General features: G+C 39.9%; 1 protein-coding gene across 2 annotated transcripts; it reads right to left on the bottom strand.

The window, feature by feature from the left end:
* Positions 1-549: 549 nt before the first annotated feature.
* On the bottom strand, positions 550-18929 carry HEMGN (hemogen). Of its 2 annotated transcripts, none has more exons than XM_033238021.1 (5): positions 18783-18929; positions 12092-12225; positions 10204-10297; positions 3056-4284; positions 550-759 (listed from the first exon to the last, which is right to left on the bottom strand). In XM_033238021.1, the coding sequence occupies exons 2-5, from the start codon at positions 12168-12170 to the stop codon at positions 665-667; spliced, it is 1497 nt and encodes a 498-aa protein (XP_033093912.1). In that variant the 5' UTR covers positions 12171-12225; positions 18783-18929; the 3' UTR covers positions 550-664. The 2 variants fall into 2 exon arrangements, with proteins under 2 accessions (XP_033093912.1, XP_033093913.1); XM_033238022.1 differs by having other exon boundaries at positions 18824-18900.
* Positions 18930-21989: the final 3060 nt, after the last annotated feature.

Raw genomic sequence — 21989 nt, 5'->3', positions numbered from 1 at the left:
TCCTAGCACTTTGGGAGGCCGAGACGGGCGGATCGCAAGGTCAGGAGATCGAGACCATCCTGGCTAACACGGTGAAACCCCGTCTCTACTAAAAACTACAAAAAAACTAGCCGGGTGAGGTGGCGGCGCCTGTAGTCCCAGCTACCTGGGAGACTGAGGCAGGAGAATGGCGTGAACCCGGGAGGCGGAGCTTGCAGTGAGCTGAGAACCGGCCACAGCACTCCAGCCTGGGTGACAGAGCGAGACTCCGTCTAAAAAAATAAAATAAAATAAAATAAAAATAAAAAATAAAAAAAGAAAAAAGAAAACTATACACTCCCCAAAATGTAAGTGTTCAGTCTTAGTCACTTATCTGCTCTTAAGACTTAAATAAATGTTCTTGGGGGGAAAACCAATTATCCAGTCCTCCCTGCTTCCTTATTTGTCTCTTCGCACCACTATCCTCCCCCAGACATATACACACATACACACACACATTCACACACACTCTAGTATGATATTGTCTATGTGGCAGAACCTTAAAAAATGTTATTTCTTTCAGATATGGTCTACAAGTAGAAAAAATAATGAGTATTGTCAAAAGTTTTACAATATTTTGAGAAAGTCACACATAAACTGTTAAGCTGTATGTTCCATTGGACCCCAACTTTATGGTTGAGCATTGTTAAAACAAAACATAACTATAGACATCATTTTCTGGATGAATCTCGTTCAGAATTGCTGGTATTTCTGGCTCTTCTTTGGGTTCTTCTTCTGTTTCTGTAAAATCAAATAAAATAGAAAAATAGGTTCAATAAATTGTATTGGGACAATTGACTAACCATTTGGAGGGAGAAAAACTGCTTCACAACATATACAACAACAAACCACAGATGGAGTAAATATTTAAATGTTTAAATACCATAAAGTTATAGAAATAATAGTGTTTTTAGTAATCTTAGGATTCTAAGCAGAACACAGAGACCAGAAACTGTAAAGGAAAAGACTAGCAGATTTGAATATCTAAAAATTAAAATTATATATGACAAAAACCACTATAAACAAAGTTAAACCAAATCAAAGACAACTGGAAAAATATTTGCAACATATACATAGTAAAAACTATTATTTAAAGAGATTTTTTAATCAGAAAAAGATAGAAATCAAAGATGTTGAATGGGACAAGGATTCAAACAGACAATTCTTTAAAAATTATATTTATAGTAATCCTGAAAAGATGTCTAGTAACATTAGTTATAAAAGGGGGTGATTAAGACCATTAGGTGGGTTTTATTTTTTTAACCTATCGCTTCTTGGCCTTTTGGCTAAGATCAAGTGTATTTTTTAACCTAGCAGACAGGCAAGGATTTTTAAAATGTCATAATGTACAGTGCTGACAAGTGTGTGGGGAAAAGGCACCTGTCTTGTGTGAATCACTACCATGTTTCTGGAGGCTAGTCTGACTGACTGTATATTCAGACTTTAAATGTGGGTACCCTTTGGCCCAACAATTCAGTTTCTAGGGTTTGATTCAAAGGAAATAATCAGACAAACTTAAGCCTCCAGTGCCTCCATTTCCTTATACTTAAAATGGGAGTATTATTTATCCAGTAGAGGTTTTGACATTGAATAAAATAAACCATATAAAATATTTAATATGGTGTCTGGCACATAGAAAAGTACCTGATAAGTGTTAACTAAATAAATGTTATTCCCAATGATGTTCATTGAACATTGTTGTAATAGTAAAACTTGGCAGTAAACTGAGTGTTCATCCTCGTAGAGACTGGTTGAATAAATTATTGCACATACATATAGCATAGTACTATGCAGTTGTTACAAAAGACTTCATAAAGATGGCTCCAATACATATCGCAAATGCAACCAAAAACAGGTTACAGAATAGGGTGGGTACTGTCCCATTTGTTGAAACAAAACAACCTTAACATTGGGAACTGGAGATAGAAGATGGTATTAAAGGGGACTTTTACTTGATATTCACTTACATATTGCTTTATTACAATGAACACTTATTACTTTTATAATCAGCAAAAATAGATATTGCCATTTATTTGGTCAAAGCCAAAAATAAAATGAGCATTAATTAATTGACCATATCGACCTTGCTGGGTTTAGAATGAAGCAGTTAGGAATCAGGACGCTGTGTTGGTTAGAGCTGCTTCTCCAGCAGGGTACTCTTGTTAGTGAACGTACTGCTTCAAATGCCTGCTTTTTACTGCAATGTATTTCTTTAAAGTAGTTCTTCAAAACTGGTATTACTTGGAAACCAACTAGCCCCATGTTTTTGTTGCACTCATCTTTAGGATAAAGAGCAAATAAACTACTGAAGGGATTTCTTTAGAAATCAGTTTCCTGGGGATAACTATGGTCTGATAGACTCCAGTCCATTTCTTACACTGTCTACAGTATTGTACGAAGAGAACTGAAGTTCTGCGTTATGTCTCTGAGGCAAGTGAATTAAAGGACGGTTGCATTATTTTCAAATTGCTATACTTAGAAAAAAGTTTTTCAGGAACAAATCTTGAAATAGAAAGGGTTTCTGGTAAACCTGAAAAATCCTACAGGAATGAGTTCCCTAGTAACAGCTTTGTATTTTACAGCTTTGTAAAATATACAGCTGTATATTTTACAGCTTTGTATCTCCCTCAGTACTTTGTACTATGAATTTACCTGCCTTCCATTTATCAGGCAAATTAAATTTCCTAGAAAAAGTTCATTCATCAAGCTTTCTTGTTAATGCAGACTTAATTATTTTTTAAAATATTTTGCAATAATTCACCCTATACTGGGTTCATTTCACTGACTATAGCATCTCATAATGGATGAATAGTATGAATAAGTACTTACTGTACATGCTTACATTTTAATTTTTTAACTCTTTGAAATATGCCAAGACATACGTTGGTTGCATGAACATATTGTTTACTTAAAACTAGTCAATGAAATTAATAGTATCCATTGACATAACTGAGAATAACCCAGGATTGTCAGAGAAGGTTGTAAATCACTACTCTGGGGGAGATATACCTACCTTGGTGCTATAAGCAACCCTTACCTTGAGGAAAAGTATAAACATCTTTAGCATCTTCCTGGTGTGCTTTAGGATCCTGGCCTTGGGGCCCACCTGTTTCTTGGTATGGTTCTGGAAAGCATTCTTTAGGCACATCCTTATTTTTATGTGTCTTAGTAGAGAGGTCTTCAGGCCCTGGTGTTTCTTGGTATATTTCAGGTGAATATTCTTCAAGCCCAGGTATTTCTTGATACGTTTCAGGTGAATACTTTTCAGACCCAGGTGTTTCTTGGTTTATTTCAGGTGAATATTCTTCAAGCCCAGATATTTCTTGATACGTTTCAGGTGAGTACTTTTCAGACCCAGGTGTTTCTTGGTTTATTTCAGTTGAATAGTCTTCAGAATGAGGTGTTTCTTGGATTGTTTTATGAGAGGGGGCTTTAGGCACAATAATTTCTTTACGTGTTTTATGAGGAAGGTGTTTAGGTTCAACTGATTCTTGGTGTGTTTTTATGGAAAGGTCTTTAGGCTCGGCTATTTCTTGTGTTTTAGGAAAAAAGCCTTCTGTCTCAGCTCTTCCTTGATCTGTTTCATTGTATTCATCTGGTTCTGCTGGGTTTTGATCTGTGTCAAGAATGTAGCCTTTAGGCACATCTGGTTTTGAGTCTGCTTGAAGGGAACATCCTGCCAGATCAGCTGTGTCTTCAGATGTTGGACAAGGAAGGACTTTGGGTACAGCAGCTTCTTGGCACACTTTAGGAGACAGATCTTCTCGTTTAGCCATATCTTGGTACATTTTGAAAGGATGGTCTTGAATTACAGCTATTACTTGGCATGCATTAGGAGAGTTGTCTTCAGTCTCCACCACGTCTTGGCATATTTTGGAAGAATTGTCTTGAAGTACAGATATTTCTTGGTACATTTTAGGAGAGAGGTCTTCAGGTTCAGCCACATGTTGGCATGTTTCAGAAGAATGGTTTTGTACTGCTATTTCTTGGTACTTGGAAGAATTCTCCTGATGTATAATACTTTCTTGACATATTTCAGGAAAGTGTTCCTCAGGCACAACTTTTTTGGGGGAGGCTACTGAAGGAAATACCTTGGTTATGCTCCCTGGTGGCTCAGTTTTTTTCTCTGTAGGTGCCAGTACTTTCTCCACTATTTCCTTTTCTATCTGTGACTGAGGCTCCACCTTCAATTCTGTATTTTGTTGTCTCTTTCTGCCTCTTTGATTTCCTTTTCCTGTTCTCTGCTGCTTGCGTTTTTTCTGTTCTCTGCAGAAAGAACAGAATTAGTGTCAGCAATGGTGCTACAGAATTCAAATAAATGCTTGTAATAACAGTGCCAGGTCCCCCACTGCCTCTCTGCACAAGGATCATGAACTAGTCACTTAATCTCTCTGGGCCTCAATCTCCTTGTTTGTAAAATGAAGGAGCAGCTGTAGGTGTTCTCAGTTCTTAGGAGAGGGAATGTTTCTCCCGGACTTCTTGGCATTGACACCTTGCTTACCAGGAGCCTTCTTGGTGAGGGTAGTGGATGCGCGCGTGTGTATGCACGCGCATTTGTGTGTGTGTGTGTTATAGCATATTCTTAAAGTTTGGTTATGGAAAATAAATAATTCCCATTACAAATTAATAGAGTGGCATTCTGGTTTATACACTAGTCTCTTTGCATTTAGTCTATGTGTGTTACTTCCCTACCCCTGAGTAAACTCATACAAACCAAATTTCTTTTTTTTTTTTTTTTTTGAGACGGAGTTTTGCTCTGCCGCCCAGGCTGGAGTGCAGTGGCCGGCTCTCAGCTCACTGCAAGCTCCGCCTCCCGGGTTCACGCCATTCTCCTGCCTCAGCCTCCCGAGTAGCTGGGACTACAGGCGCCCGCCTCGTCGCCCGGCTAGTTTTTTGTATTTTTTAGTAGAGACGGGGTTTCACCGTATTAGCCAGGATGGTCTCGATCTCCTGACCTCGTGATCCGCCCGTCTCGGCCTCCCAAAGTGCTGGGATTACAGGCTTGAGCCACCGCGCCCGGCCTCTTTTTTTTTTTTTGAGACGGAGTCTCGCTCTGTCACCCAGGCTGGAGTGCAGTGGGGCGATCTCGGCTCACTGCAAGCTCCGCCTCCCGAGTTCACGCCATTCTCCTGCCTCAGCCTCCCGAGTAGCTGGGACTACAGGCGTCTGCCACCTCGCCTGGCTAGTTTTTTGTATTTTTTAGTAGAGACGGGGTTTCACCGTGTTAGCCAGGATAGTCTCGATCTCCTGACCTCGTGATCCGCCCGTCTCGGCCTCCCAAAGTGCTGGGATTACAGGCTTGAGCCACCGCGCCCGGCCAAACCGAATTTCTAGACCTGCAATCCAGGCACGGCTCCTCATCTGTGCAGCCTGCAGGTGGAGGCTATATATTGCTTGATTATCAAATACATTGTTTTGTGTAACGAATTCTAAGTTGCTACAGTATCTCTCAAATGAGATATATTGTAAGTGGGTCAAAGGCTGCAAAAACACTTCTTGAAGTTAAGAAGCCTGGTAGATAGGCATGAGTGGCCATATTATACTTAATCCTAATTAACAAATTAAAGATCTAGAAAATGAAAGGATATGCATGGAAAATGCAGCCAGTGACAAACTGTTAGGCACTGCAAATATAACCAAATACAGATGGTTAATACAGATGGGCTGGGGGCTGGGGAAAGTACTATAAATAAGCATTTCATCATTTTTCTAAATCTACTGAAATTCTGTTTCATGCTACCCGCTCTACGGAGCCTTCTCTAACAGACTACAGGACTAAAATGTTCTCCCAGCTTAGCTCTCCTGTAGGACTTACTGTGAGTACCATGCTAAAGACTAGGAATGTAGGCTGCCTCATACTGTAGTTATTTCTGAAGAAACTGTATTTCTTTTAGTAAGCATTTTAGACATTCTTTGGAGATAAAAACCAGTGGTTTTTTTTATATCTTTATAGTGTCCATCGTTCCTTGCATATTTTTTAAAAAGTATACCCTGTTCCATTTTTTGTATATGTTTGAAATTTCCATTGTAAATAAGTGTTTTTAAAAGATTACCTCGCCAAACACAGTTTGAAGTCAATATCAAAAAAGTATATATGTTCACTTCTAATATGAGGCTATAGAAAAAAGAAAAAAAAGGTATAGATGTAACAGAACAGTCTAAAATAATATTGAAAATTATATTTATAAAAGGAAATCTAGGTCAGGCGTGGTGGCTCACGCCTGTAATCCCAGCACTTTGGGAGGCCGAGGCGGATGGATCATGAGGTCAGGAGTTCAAGACCAGCCTGGCCACCATAGTGAAACCCCATCTCTACTAAAAATACAAAAATTAGCCCAGGCGTGGTGATGCGCATCTGTAATCCCAGCTACTTGGGAGGCTGAGGAAAGAGAATCACTTGAAACCAGGAGGTGGAGGTTGCGGTGAGCTGAGACTGTGCCACTGTGCTCCAGCCTGGGTGACAGAGTGAGACTCCATCTCAAAAACAAAAACAAAAAAGGCCAGGCGCGGTGGCTCACGCCTGTAATCCCAGCACTTTGGGAGGCCAAGGTAGGCAGATCACGAGGTCAGGAGATCAAGACCATCCTGGCTAACACTGTGAAACCCCGTCTCTACTAAAAATACAAAAAATTAGCCGGGCGTGGTGGCGGGCACCTGTAGTCCCAGCTACTCGAGAGGCTGAAGCAGGATAATGGCGTGAACCTGGGAGGTGGAGCTTGCAGTGAGTCAAAATTGCACCATTGCACTCCAGCCTGGGTGACAGAGTGAGACTCCATCTCAAAAAAAAAAAAAAAAAAAAAATTAAAAAAAAAAAGGAAATCTAAAGATGACGGTTATGGCACCTCAGCATTTTGAACTATTACTACAAGTAACCAAGGTGACAAGATAAATTATAAAATTCTTATAAGTGTTTTGAAAAAGATATTAATAGTATACCCAAATTCCTTAGGAAGCACATATTTTTTCCTAGATATTAAATGCGAAATAATTCATTATTTGGATATCTATGTGAGGAGATCTGAGTAATATAATAGTCCATGTCTTCCCTGGTAGTTTTTCAAAAAATACAAAAAATACCTATGTGGCCTAAACTTTAGTCTGTAGTCTCTCATGATTGTAGGCAAGTCACTTAACCTCTACATGCCTTGGTTTCCTTGTAGGTGAAATAAGGTAAATAATATCTGCCCAATTTCATGTGGTGGTTATAAGAATTATATATAATGACTTACATGAATTAACTATTCAAATATAAATTAGGACTCTAATATGAATATAGGAAACCCTTATAGTGCTTGTGTATGTCAGGCACTGTTTAAATAATTTAGTTATTTTGTTATCTCATATAATCTTCACATCAGTCTATGAAATAGATAGTATTATTTTCACTTTGCAAATGACAAAACTGAAACACAGAGATGTTGAGTAACTTGCCCAACACTTGTATTTGATGATCAAGCCATATACATTATCCACCTGTAGGCTGCACAGACGAGCCGTGCCTGGATCGCAGGTCTAGAAACCCTGAGTATGAGTTTACTCAGGAGTAGTGAAGTAACACACACAGACTAAATGCAGAGAGACTAGTGTATAAACCAGAGTGCCAATCTATTAATTTATAATGAGAATTATTTCTTTTCCATAATATTTCCAAGGGTTCTGGCTACAAAGTAGGGGAACCAGGCTACAAATCTAGTCATTGTGGCTTTAAGAGCCTGGCTCATAACCATGTGCTCTGCTGCCTCTCTCTGAAACTAATAAAGTTTCACTGTATGGTATGTTGTAGTGAGAAAAGAGGACGCAGGCCTCAGCATTATAGAGATGTATCACCAGAGCAAGTCCAGCCAGCTGCCAAGAGGCTCACCAAGGTGTTATCCATTTGAGTGAATACCCTCAGCCCAGCAAGCCCAGAAACCTGACTCTGTTAGCACACTGAGACTACTTCCATTTATCAGGGGCAGAGCTCATCAAGCAGATTTAAGGAGACTTACATATAAACCTAAAGACCAAGTTTTAAATGAACAGAAATACAAAGTCACGTAGTAGAAAATACCTGGGCTGGCCAGGCACAGTGACTCACACCTGTAATCCCAGCGCTTTGGGAGGCCAAGGTGGGTGAATCATTTGAGGCCAGGAGTTCCAGACCAGCCTGGCCATCATGGTGAAACCCCAGCTCTACTAAAAATACAAAAACTAGCTGGGCATGGTGGCCGGTGCCTGTATTCCCAGCTACCTGGGAGGCTGAGGCACGAGAATCACTTGAACCTGGGAGGCAGAGGTTGCAGTGAGCCGAGATTGCGCCACTGCACTCCAGCCTGGGCAGCAGAGTGAGACTCTGTCTCAAAACGAATGAATGAATGAACAAAAGAGAGAGAAAAAAGAAAAGGAAAGGTGAGGGGAGGGGAGAGGAGAGGATGGGTGAGGGGTGGGGATGGGGAGAGGAGGGGGAGGGGTGGAGGCAGGGGAGGAGAGAGGATGGGAGGGAAGGAGAGGAGAATACCTGGGCTCTGGGCTCGCAAACAAATGCACTGTCTCTGTAGGTAAGTATTTGGGAAGCCAGATAATGATTAGAAGATTGCTTAGTGGGTATGGAATTTGGGAGCTAATTGGATAATCTTCAATAGACCTGCCACAGGACCCTAGTACAAATATTTCTACTGTAAAATGATACACCTGTTCCTAAAAATCCTCACTTTCTGCAAAATCATCCTCTATAAAGTTACAGTGGTTATGGAGGTGGGGCAAATAGGCTTGGGACAAATGATTCAAAGCTTCTGCAACATTTTAACACTAACTAAAACAATAATTGGTACCAGGAGAGAGAACTTGCATGGTCCAGACAAGTAGTTTACTGTGGCTGGAGGCTGCCTCAGGGGATAGTAAATGCAAATATAGTGTAATTGCAGGCTTAAAGCTGCTGAGATCTGAGCTCTGAGCCAGCGGGGTTGCCATTAAGTTGGGCACAGGAGAGAAGTGCAAGCTGCCACTTGGTGGAGAGCTGCGCAAGGCTGGTGTTGTGCCTATCTGGGGAAGGAACCCTGCGTGCCGGCTGAAAAGAATCCTGCCTATACAACAGCCAAGCTGAAGGCTTTTTCTTTCCAACTGAAGGCTTTAATTCTCTTCCCACTATTCTGGCTTCTTTTGACTAGGAAAAAATCGTGAACTGACACAACTCCCACATTATACTGACATCATTCTCCTATTTATCAATCGTATGTGAACTTGGTATTATAGAAACATCTGTTGTAGCAGAACAGACAGTGCTCCATAGTGGGGTTTGGGGGTTTAGAAAATGCCCTTCCTTGGGAAAAATGCTTTGCTTAAATTAGTGGTTCTCAACTGGGAATGATTTTGCCTGTCTCCCCCCAACCCCACCCCAGAAGACATTTGACAATGTTTGGAGACATTTTGTTGTCACAGCTGGGGTGGAAGGTGCTATTGGCATCTAGAGGCCAGAAAATGCTACAAAACATCTACAGTGCACAGGACGGCCCCCGACACAACAAGAAGTTCTCCTGCCCCCAGTGTCAGCAATGCCAAGGTGGAGACACTTTGGCTTAGATGGATGCTGCACTTTTGGCTCTTTGGGCTCCCCTTGCAAGCAAGCAAGTCCCCAGTTGTCACAATCATACTTGAAATGGATGCAATTAGATGCCGCCTAATTTACAATCATGTTCTTGTACCCCCTTCCTGCATTTACATACAGGTGAACATACAGGTTATCTAAACTCTTTGTCACTCATTTACAGGGAATGTTTTGGCTCACTCCATGGAGAGTTAATCACACTCATTCAGTAAATATTTAGCTAACAGAAAGCTTGGAGAACAATCTTGGAGGCTTCTTCAATGATGCTTCCCACTCCCAACAGGGTGCTTCTATGTTTATATTACCATAGGAGCTAAACGCCAGGCTTCTCTACAATATAATTTGGTTGCTCAGTGCTTTAATTAAAAGAGACCAGGGAAAGAATTCTGTTCCCACCATGTTACCAGCTGTGTGTGTGACTTTCGGCAAGAGATTTAACTCACTGGAGGCTTAGTCTCTGTTTTTCTGTAAAATAGGGACAACCATGCCTGATTTACAGGATTGTTGGAAAGATAAAATACAGTGTGTAAAGTGCACAGCACATGATGCATAACATCCTCAATAAATATATTAGTTCCCTTTCTCTTGTGGTGCTACCATACCCAAATAGCCATTGTGATGTTTCCTTTTCTTGCACTTCAGCTTTTCTTTTTCTAAGTCGTTCTCTGTTTCTCAAACTCCAGGTTCCAATGACTTCTGTAATAAAATGAAAGTTATTAGAGAAAGTGATGAACCATGGTGTTTATCAGCAAAAGTCCTGTAGTCAAGTGGCAGAATCTCTATGCTAGGTTTTTCTCCTAGCTTTTTGAGGACAAGGACTGCATCTCATTTATCCTTGTATCTCCAGAAAAAGCCTGGAAGCAGACATTCAGCAAATGTTTTTGAATGTAAAGGTCAGAGACCTATCCATACATAGTATTTGTACATCAGTGTGCTACCAGCCTATTAATTTCTTTAAAATAATTTTATATATTGTACAAATAATGAAAAAAGCAGCCATATTTTGCTGTCTTTAACATGATAACGTGTTTTCCTTTTATTCCTCACTTCTATCCAGTGCTTATATTACACAATGTTATAAGAATAGCGTAGCACAATTTTATCCTTTTATTAACGTAGCATTATATTAGAACTATTTTCCATGATGTAGTCTTCATAATATAATTTTAATGACAATATGATACATAGTCTGGTTGATGTACTCTCATTTACCCAATCATTCCTCTTGGATTGAGCATTTAGGTTGTTGCTAGTTATCTTTGCCTTGTGTATCAAATTATAATAAGCATATTCATTGCATATAGCTTTTCTTTTGGATTTTTTCCTTAGAATGGTGTTTCTTCAAGTTCTTTGGAAAATTAAGAGTTTGATCAAAAAAGTTTCTGCTGCCATCTAAGGTTGAGAAAAATTAATGAGTCTTTGATGTAGAGCTTCCTAGAGCCTGTGAAGTGATACGAATCCACAATGGGACCTCTAAAGAATAGAGCATGCCCCTTGAACCATGGTTCCTCTTGTTCTTGGGATAAGGGTTATTTATAGTGAAAAATTCTACCTTTATTTTTACTAACCTCTAATTAAAATTGACAGTTCCTTCAATTATGAATGTAGGTAACAAACCACAGTAGTTTTGGCAGTATATGACTTTTTTCCAACTTTTATTTTAAGTTTAGGGGTACATGTGCAGGATATGCAGGTTTGCTACATAGGTATACACGTGCCATGGTGGTTTGCTGCACAGATCATCCCATCACCTAGGTATTAAGCCCAGCATCCATTATCTATTCTTCCTGATGCTCTCCCTCCCCCTCAGTATACGACTTTGTCCCTATAAAGAAATCACACATTTTTATATCACATTGTACTTGTTGCAGATACCTTAAAATATTACCTACAGGCTATGATTTGACTTGATACTATTATTAGACCCACCACTGGATATTGTAATCTATAAATAATCATATATATTACTATATCACAATTTTTTATTTTGATATTTGTATCTTAATATAATTATTTCCTTTGTAATCTTATATATTTAATTTTATGCCTTTGAAACTTGTCTTCAAAGAAGGAGTCTCTGGGTTCATCAGAATGCCAAAGAGATCCATGCAGCCAAAAAAAAAATTTTAAACAATGTTTTAGGGTATCTCAAGGACTAAGGTTCCACAAAACATTTTGAGAAATGCTGCTTTAGGATCGATCCAAGGACTGAGATTAGTGAGTCAAAAGAATAAGCAGTATTATAGCTCTCACCGCTTATTGCCAGATCTCTTTCCAAAAGTTAGACGAAATTTGTGCTACCATAGTTTTACCACAGCCATCTAATGAAATTATTGGATGAACTACCCGATGAAACTATTGGGTAGTTTCATTAGCTTTCATTTAAGTATATTTCCTTTTTTTTTTTTGGCCAGATCCATTGAAAAGAGAAAATTATCATACCCTGAATTCTTCTCAACAGCCACCAACTCTTAAGGTATTTTTCATTACCTGGAGAATGGTTCTCTTCTTGATGAGTATCAAGTGTCTGATGGTGCTTCAAATGAGATTGGTCCTTTCCCAAATCCATCTTGCTGCAATACCTTCCTGCTATTTTGCTCTGACTTCCACAAGCAGCCTAGATGCTTTTTTAAAATATCAAAAACAACTAACACTTAAAAAAAAAAACCCACACACACAAGTTTGCCTGTCACTTGACTTCCCGCCTAAAAGTTTTATCTGGTTGGACCACAACTGCAGGCTAATTCTACTTTCTTTATCACACTGCACAGGTGTGAGGAGGGGAAATGGCTGGTGCTAGCAACCTCTAGCATAGCTTGCTATTTATACAGGGAAACTCTCTGGCCACAGCCTGGCATGGCACAGCCTCCAGTCAGCACTCTTTTGGTTCTATCTGCCAGGAAGTGTCTGGATCCGATGTTCCTTTTTACAGATGGAAGTGGCCTAGTGTAGAAAGAACACAATCTAGGCTCCAACCAGCTCAGTGGCCCAGGGCAAGTCACCTCCCTTTTCTATGACTCTCTTTCTGCATTTGCAAAATGGGTAAATAATTCTTGCCTGCTTCATATGGTTCTTGTGAAAGTGAAAATAATGGATGTGAAAATTTTTAGAAAGTGTGATATATACTAATCTTACATGGTTTTCTGTATGTGGCTTTTTTCACCTTAATCCGTTGCAAAATAATGTACAGTTTTGCTGTGTATGCTGTTAGACAAGAAATAGACATAAATAACCAAATTAGAAATTCACAGCAATTTTGTTCCCCTTTTTGCTCACCGAATCATTCACAAGTGACTCAAGATAACTAGTGAAATCCATTGTTACTCATGTAGGGGAAGGTGAAAGATTATTTCTTAATGAAACTATCACCACATTATATCCCAGATATTAAGTTGAAATCATCAAAGGAACCATCCTGCCTCCAAGCAGTCACCCCATTTGTGAAGACAAGGAGCCACAGACTACTACGGTTCAACGAAGGAAGAAACCCTGAGCACCTCCTGATAAAGGAAGCCAATCTGGGAGATGCAGGGTTAATATATGTGTTCTGGATTCAGATTGAATTGAAGTGAGTTTGAATTCCAGTATTGGCATTCCCTAATTCAGTGACCTGAGGCAAGTTAGATAGCCTTGGAGTCAATTTATCTATCTATAACATGGGGACAATACTGGTATCTACCTCATAAAGGTGGGATGATTTTAGACCAGTAATCCATATGAGGCATTTTATGTGTGCCTAGCATATCGAACTTGGTCAATAAATGTTAGCTACCAATAAAAATACAATAACCAGATTTTGGTAAAGCAAGTCATAGTTTAAATGCAGTAAAGAAAGAGAAAGTCTGAAGAGGATTCTTTATAAAGAAAGACCTTTGTAAAGTGAATAGATGCCCACTACTTTCATGGAGTCTTAAGGCATTAGAACTGGAAGAGCCCGAAATCATCTAGTCCCTGCCTATTTTATATACAAAGAAACTGAGAACCAAGGAGGAGAGTTGCCTATACTCAGTATTTTATTACTTATTGCCAGCAGCATCTCTTACAGGTTAGGAGATGGGTCATCATTTTGTGTGCTTGATCTTTCCTTGGTATAAAAATGTGTGTATCATGTAAACATATTAGAGAAACAAGCTGTCAGACACACTAAAGGGTATCGAGAACGATATAACAAACACCCAAGTATCTGCCACTAAAACTAAACTTGGTTTTTAATTACTAAATTCTAATATTTAGCTTTACCTCTCTCAGTTCCCCAGTCTTTCTCTTAAGTAAATCTCTGTACCTAAAAATTCAGGTAACTTCAGGGAGACCCTACTCAAAGCAATCCTGCATGGAACAGCAGACATTCTTTGTAATTTATCTCTTGAAAATTTGGATTTTCAGATATGGGGTTTAAAGAACTCAAACTAATTTTAAAAATTACAAAATAGTGTTTTTTAAAATATTGATTCCTTTATTTGATATGTTTTAATTCTTATTAGTTAGGTTGTTTCTTACATTAGGTTAGTTTAATAAAATAACATTATAGAATCCCTCTGGGACACCTCCAGTGGATGCAGAGGTACTTCTTGAATAAAATTATCCTTACTAAGAGCTTGTAACACCCAGTTCAACAATTCAGCAAATTTTACTTAATGCCCCCTCTTGTGCTACATACTGAGTAAGGCTGTGAGGCTATAGAGATGGATGGTGCAGTCCCTGAGTCCTGTACCCTGTAGGCTCATAGAGGAGAAAGTGTGTACATCTGTATTGCAAGGAAATAATACTCTTTATGTCCTGTTACAACCTACCTAAGTCAATTCCACCCCTGCCCCGTGTTCGCTGTATCTAGAAGCAGAGTGTGGAGGGTCTGTAAGAGGGTGGGGTTTCAAGTTAACAGTAAATTGAAGGTAATATTGGGTGGAGGAGGCCAGTGGAGAGATACTTTGGAGCAAACTAGATTGGAAGTCAGGCAAGGTGTCTCTGGCATGATAAACAGGCCAGAGCGGGAATTTGAGACAGAAATAGCCTACAGTAAATTTACAAGCCATAGTTCATGGACCCTTCTCTCTGTAGAAAATTCTAGCTAGAAATTTAGTTAGAATTCTCTAACTGGAATTTCCAGAATGTGTGTTGGGCATTAAAGTCCACATATTTTTTGACAAATGCTGACTTGTTCTAGAGTTATTTGCATGTATACATAAACCTCTCTCTAGGCCACAAACCCTTAGAGAGCAGATACAGCTTCTGATTCACTTTTCTGTCTCCACAGTATGATCTGGTGGGAGGCTTGGCTCACTGTAGTCCCCATAATCGCTCTCACTCCCTGCTTCATGAACATGCAGCCTGGGACAGTACATTATACACTCAGGGCTTGAGGCTGCTATGACTTAATAATAGCAATATCATCATCTGTGCCACAGCTCTTTCTCCTGTCATTCATTCTGTGCCCAGCACTGTCCTATGTGTGATTGAACAACAAAGTCCCTGCCTTTATGGAAGCCTACATTTTAATGGGGTGAGATAAACAATAAGGAAATAAATAAAATATATAATGTATCAGATGGTGATAATCGCTTTGGAGAAAACTGAGCTGGGCATAATAGGATAAGGAAAAGGAGGTTGATGGTGGCTGCTATTTTAAATAGTGTGGTCAGAGAAGGCTCGGCTGATAGGGTGACAGGTGAACACAACTGAAGGAGGTGAGGGGCCAGACATGGCATGCTGGTATCTGTGAGGGCATTCCAGGTATAGGGGCACCAGCAAATGGCCCAAGGAGGGGAGTGTTAAGGAGGCGGGATCAGAGAGAGAGCCTATTATTCCCCCTTGCAGGATTTCTACTCTGAGTGAGATGGATAGTCATGGCATGGTTTTGGACAGAGGAATGATGCAATCTGACTTATATGTTTAAAGAATTATTCTGGCTACTGTGTGGGACAGGGGCAGAGGAAACAAGAACAATCAGAATGGTATTGCAATGATCCAGATGCGAGATGATTAAGGTTTGGATGATGGCAGTGGTGAAGCCATGGTCAGATTCTGGATTAACTTATAACTTGTATATAGGGTGAGACATAAAGAATCAAGATGAAGATTTGTTGTGAACAACTGGAAGAATGGAGTTAACGTTCACAGGTGAGGAAGATTGGGAGAAGCAGGCTTGGAGGAGATGATCAAGAGTTTCATTTTGGATGTGCTAACAGGTTAGGGAGAAAACAGCAAAGGAGCAGCCAGTGAGACAGAGAAAAACTGGAAAAATATAGTGTCTTGGAAGCCAAGAGGAAAGACTGTTTCACAGGGACTAATCCACTGTGTCAAACTTTGCTAAAGTAGAGAAAGGATTTAGAATTGTCCTAACAATTGATTTCCTAACAATTCAATTCATTTCAATTAATTATAGATTATGGAAGTGAAGTATCTTGGCCAAGGGCATGCAAGTAAAACCAGCTATATAATTTTGGGGGGGCCCAGTGCAAAATGAAAACACAGGGCTTCTCCTTCAAAAATTGTTAAGAATTTCAAGATGGCTGTAGCAGAAAATTAAACCCAGCAAGTGTTTCACTGGATCCTTGAAGCAGACTTATAGCATAGCTATTATTGTCCTCATTTTTTCTGATCAAGAAAGTGATGCTCAGTGCATTGAGTGATATAACTAAGATCACAGAGGGAGACTGGTAGTTTGCACCAGAAGCTGGGCCTTCAGCCTCCAATTCTCTCTAATTCCTTCTTTTTTCTTTTTCTTTCTTTTTTTTTTTGAAAGGGGGTCTCACTGTGTTGCCCAGGCTGGAGTACAGTGGCACAATCACCGATCACTGCAGGTTCTACCTCCCTGGGCTCAGGTGATCCTCCCACCTCAGTCTCCTGAGTAGCTGGGACTACAGGCATACACCACCATGCCTGGCTAATTTTTTGTATTTTTTTGTAGAGGTAGGGTTTTGACACATTGCCCAGGCTGGAATCGAACTCCTGGGCTCAAGCAATACCCCTGCCTTTGCCTGCCAAAGTGCTAGGATTACAGGTGTGAAGCTACCAAGCCCGGCCTGGCCCTCTTCCTACTAGAACAAACTAGGTATTGAGGGAGAGAGTTGCTTTCCTGCCTCCTGACCATCTGGAGCAGGTGTAAGTATCGAGAACTTGGTCATGCATTTCAGAGGCCTGACTGAACTGGGCAAATGTGGGAGGGAAGGAAACACATTGCTGAAACTTCTGCCCTAGGGCCCTTTAAGATGGGCGTGAAAAGGGAGCACAGGAAAAACTAGCTCAGGCCATGTACTGGATGCTGTTTAGTCAAAAACAAGACTGGGTAAAAGTGCCCCAAAGTTAGCGCCATTTTAGGCTATACTGATAAAAATTATAGAGCCTCCAAAACCAGAGAGATGAGAGTCCTGGTACACCTTGGTTTGTCATGCCATAGCCAGAGAGCCATACTGTGAAGACCATATTATTTGAAAGCATACACTGAAAAGAACGAGGGGTACAAGGCTCTATCATTTTCCTGGCTGGGTAATTTGGGGGAAATCACTTAATTATTTCTGATCCTCAGTTTCTTCCCTTGTAAAATAGAGAAAGGTAATACCTTATGGGAATTCTGCGAGGATAAAAGAGATCATGAGAGCTTTTTATGAAATGAAAAACACTGCAGATATAAGTCCCATTAACCTGGACAGTGTTAATAGTGATATTAGAGTGTTCTAATCATGCACCTGGGCAATTTTCTGAAATACATTTAGGTGGAAAAGTCGTGGAAGGGAAGACAATGGACATTTGTTTTCCTTAGCATTCCTTCCTTGCTGACATACTTTTTCAAAGCTTTTAAATACTTTTCAAAGACTGGATCAAGCTTTGTTTTCCTAAGTGGAGAAGGAGAGTTTCTTGTTCCCCTCTCTCTCAGTCTGTTGATGCATGATAAATGACTTCTGTCTGCTAAAACAGATGCTGCTGTACACATACAGATAACATGTTCTATAACCTAGAATGGCTGTAGCCTGCCTTTCAATCTAGTTTGTCCCAAAGTCCCTCCTCTGGAATCCTCCCACAATACTGCCTTCTATTAGAGTATAGACAAATAAATATCTCTGAATAAACACTGGTGAGTGGTCATTTATCTGGGCAAGAGCAATTGTGGTCTCACCTTGAGCCTCCCCCTTATCTCTGTCCTTTCATTTCTGAACTTCTGGAACCAATAATGTATTCTCAGTGCCTCCTTTTCCCCCCACACCATTTCATTGCTTTACATCTGGAATCTAGCTTTTTCTTTCACACATTCTCTCATAAATCATCAATGATTTCCTAATGGCCAAATCCAGTGGTCCATTCTCGGTTCTTTCTTTTTGACCTCTCTGTGGCTCATAATTCCTCTGAGTACTCCTATCCTCCATAAAACTTGCTCCACTTTTGGCCTCTCTGATGGTGTGGTGTCCTCACCTCTCTCTCCCTTCTTCTCCTCCTTGCTCACAGGCTTCTCTTTCACTCCCCTAGGTATGGGAGGTGTTTTCTAAGGGTCCCTGATCCTTTTAAGTTAATACTCTTACCCAAAGACAGTTGATCCAACTATATACTTTTAGCTACTACCTCTTTGCAGATGTCTTCTAAGTAAGTATGTCTGAGTTCTAAGATCACATTTCCTAGTGTTTATTGGTTATCACTTATTACCTGGATGTCTCACTGCACCTCAAGCTTAGCATAACTAAAAGCAAATTTATCTTCCCCACTAAAACTAGGCTCTCTGTGCTTTATTTCTGTTAGAAGAGTAGTACCATGCCTGGCCATCTAGTTCTAAGCCTTCAGAACTCTCTTTGACTCTGCCTCTTCACTTTGTCTCTCACATTCAGCTAGATACAGTTCTATCAGTTCTTTCTTCCCAGTGTCCCACCTGCTCATTCCCTCTTTTCTTGTCCTATACCACCATCCCAGAGAGTGGCCTCAACTTCTCACTGGAAGCATTGGAAAAGCTCCGTAAGTGGCTATCTGCTTTCATTTGCGCTCACCCTCCCAAGTCCATCCTGCACAAACATCCAGAATATTCCTGCTACAGCTGGCTGTGAACCAGTCACTTCCATGTTTAGAATCCTGTAAAGCTTCAGTATTGCCTGCAGAATAAAGACTAAATTTCCCAGTCTGGCATTTAAGTCTAATTTCCCAATGTTCTTTCCCATTACTTTCCTGGAACTACCCAATGTTTCCATTAACTAGTGCCACTTGCCTTCCCTGTTTTGCCGTGAATCTTTCTAACACCCACAGTACCTATCTTCATAACTTCCGGTTGTTCAGTCTTCTTTCGTATGTCTGCCCATCCAGATAGTGAGTGCTTTCATCACAAAGCCTTTGATGATGATGATGATGATGACGACGATGACAATGATATGATGAGACTTTAGTCACTCTACAAACTCATAATGGGTAGCTGACACTTTATATGCAATATCTCATTTCATTTTTCCAACTAATATTATCCCCATTTCACTGATAACAAAACCATGGCTTAAAGAGGTTATATCCCGAGATTACATAAGCTCATGAGTGGCAGAATTAGGGCTCAAAACTAAGGCTGTCCACCTGTAAAGTTTAGGGATTTAACCATTCTGTTCTATTGCCTTTAACTGCCTAGATGTGGTCTCTCCTTTCTGAGCTATAACCATGCTCGATTTTAGCCATTTTGTGGTGAATATTACATCAATTTTTTGCACATTTTATAATATATATATAAAATACTAAGTTCTAGGGTACATGTGCACAACGTGTAGGTTTGTTACATAGGTATACATGTGCCATGTTGGTTTGCTGCACCCATTAGCTCGTCATTTACGTTGGGTATTTCTCCTAATGCTATCCCTCCCCCAACCCTCCACCTCCCTACAGGCCCCAGTGTGTGATGTTCCCCTCCCTGTGTCCAAGTGTTCTCACTGTTCAATTCCCACCTATGAGTGAGAACATGCAGTGTTTGGTTTTCTGTCCTTGTGATAGTTTGCACAGAATGATGGTTTCCAGCTTCATCCATGTCCCTGCAAAGGACGTGAACTCATCATTTTTTATGACTGCATAGTATTACATGGTGTATATGTGCCACATTTTCTTAATCCAGTCTATCATTGATGGACATTTCAGTTGGTTCCAAGTTTTTGCTATTGTGAATAGTGCCACAATAAACATATGTGTGCATGTTTCTTTATAGTTGCATGACTTATAATCCTTTGGGTATATACCCAGTAATGGGATCGCTGGGTCAAATGGTGTTTCTAGTTCTAGATCCTTGAGGAATTGCCACATTGTCTTTCACAATGGTTGAACTAATTTACACTCCCACCAACAGTGTAAAAGCATTCCTATTTCTCCACGTCCTCTCTAGCATCTGTTGTTTCCCGACTTTTTAATGATCGCCATTCTAACTGGTATGAGATGGTATCTCATTGTGGTTTTGATTTGCATTTCTCTGATGACCAGTGATGATGAGCATTTTTTCATGTGTCTGTTGGCTGCATAAATATCTTCTTTTGAGAAGTGTCTGTTAATATCCTTTGCCCACTTTTTGATGGGGTTGTTATTTTTTTCTTGAAAATTTGTTTAAGTTATTTGTAGATTCTGGATATTAGCCCTTTGTCAGATGGGTAGATTATGAAAATTTTCTCCCATTCTGTGGGTTGCCTGTTCACTCTGATGGTAGCTTATTTTGCTGTGCAGAAGCTTTTTAGTTTGATTAGAGTGCTTTTTAGTTTGATTAGAGTGCATTTGTCTATTTTGGCTTTTGTTGCCATTGCTTTTGGTATTTTAGTCATGAAGTCCTTGCCCATGCCTATGTCCTGAATGGTATTGCCTAGGTTTTCTTCTAGGGTTTTTATGGTTTCAGGTCTAACATTTAAGTCTTTAATCCATCTTGAATTAATTTTTGTATAAGGTGTAAGGAAGGGACCCAGTTTCAGCTTTCTACATATGGCTATCCAGTTTTTCCAATACCATTTATTAAATAGGGAATCCTTTCCCCATTTCTTATTTTTGTCAGGTTTGGCAAAGATCAGATGGTTGTAAATTTGTGGTGTTATTTCTGAGGGCTCTGTTCTGTTCCATTGGTCTATATCTCTGTTTTGGTACCAATACCATGCTGTTTTGATTACTGTAGCCTTGTAGTATAGTTTGAAGTCAGGTAGCATGATGCCTCCAGCTTTGTTCTTTTTGCTTAGGATTGTCTTGGCAATGTGGGCTCTTTTTTGGTTCCATATGAACCTTAAAGTAGTTTTTTTCCAATTCTGTGAAGAAAGTCATTGGTAGCTTGATGGGGATGCCAATGAATCTATAAATTACCTTGGGCAGTATGGCCATTTTCATGATATTGATTCTTCCTATCCATGAGTGTGGAATGTTCTTTCATTTGTTTGTGTCCTCTTTTATTTTGTTGAGCAGTAGTTCGTAGTTCTCCTTGAAGAGGTCCTTCACATCCCTTGTAAGTTGGATTCCTAGGTATTTTATTATCTTTGTAGCAATTGTGAATGGGAGTTCACTCATGATTTGGCTCTCTGTCTGTTATTGGTGTATAGGAATGGTTATGATTTTTGCACATTAATTTTGTATCCTGAGTCTTTGCTGAAGTTGCTTATCAGCTTAAGGATATTCGTGGCTGAGATGATGGGGTTTTCTAAATATACAATTATGTCATCTGCAAACAGGAACAATTTGTTCCTCTTTTCCTAATTGAATACCGTTTATTTCTTTCTCTTGTCTGATTGCACTGGCCAGAACTCCTGACACTATGTTGAATAGGAGTGGTGAGAGAGGGCATCCCTGTCTTGTGCCGGTTTTCAAAGGGAATGCTTCTAGTTTTTGCCCATTCAGTATGATATTGGCTGTGGGTTTGTCATAAACAGCTCTTATTATTTTGAGATACGTTCCATCAATACTTTTATTTTTTTGAGCATTTTTAGCATGAAGTGCTGTTGAATTTTGTCAAAGGCCTTTTCTGCATCTTTTGAGATAGTCATGTGGTTTTTGTCGTTGGTTCTGTTTATGTGATGGATTACGTTTATTGATTTGTGTATGTTGAACCAGCCTTGCATCCCAGGGATGAAACCAATTTGATTGTGGCGGATAAGCTTTTTGATGTGCTGCTGGATTCGGTTTGCCAGTATTTTATTGAGGATTTTCGCATCAATGTTCGTCAGGGATATTGGCCTAAAATTCTCTTTTTTTGTTGTATCTCTGCCAGGCTTTGGTATCAGGATGATGCTGGCCTCATAAAATGAATTAGGGAGGATTCTCTCTTTTTCTATTGATTGGAATAGTTTCAGAAGGAATGGTGCCAGCTCCTCTTTGTACCTCTGGCAGAACTCGACTGTGAATCCATCTGGTCCTGGACTTTTTTTGGTTGGTAGGCTATTAATTATTGCCTGAATTTTAGAGGCTACTATGTCTATTCAGAGAT

The sequence above is a fragment of the Trachypithecus francoisi genome, unplaced genomic scaffold (genome assembly GCF_009764315.1).
Source record: "Trachypithecus francoisi isolate TF-2019V2 unplaced genomic scaffold, Tfra_2.0 Lachesis_group16, whole genome shotgun sequence".
In the NCBI taxonomy this organism is placed as follows: domain Eukaryota; kingdom Metazoa; phylum Chordata; class Mammalia; order Primates; family Cercopithecidae; genus Trachypithecus; species Trachypithecus francoisi.
Note: the sequence above shows the minus strand (reverse complement) of the source record. Positions and strands in the feature narration are given on the sequence as shown.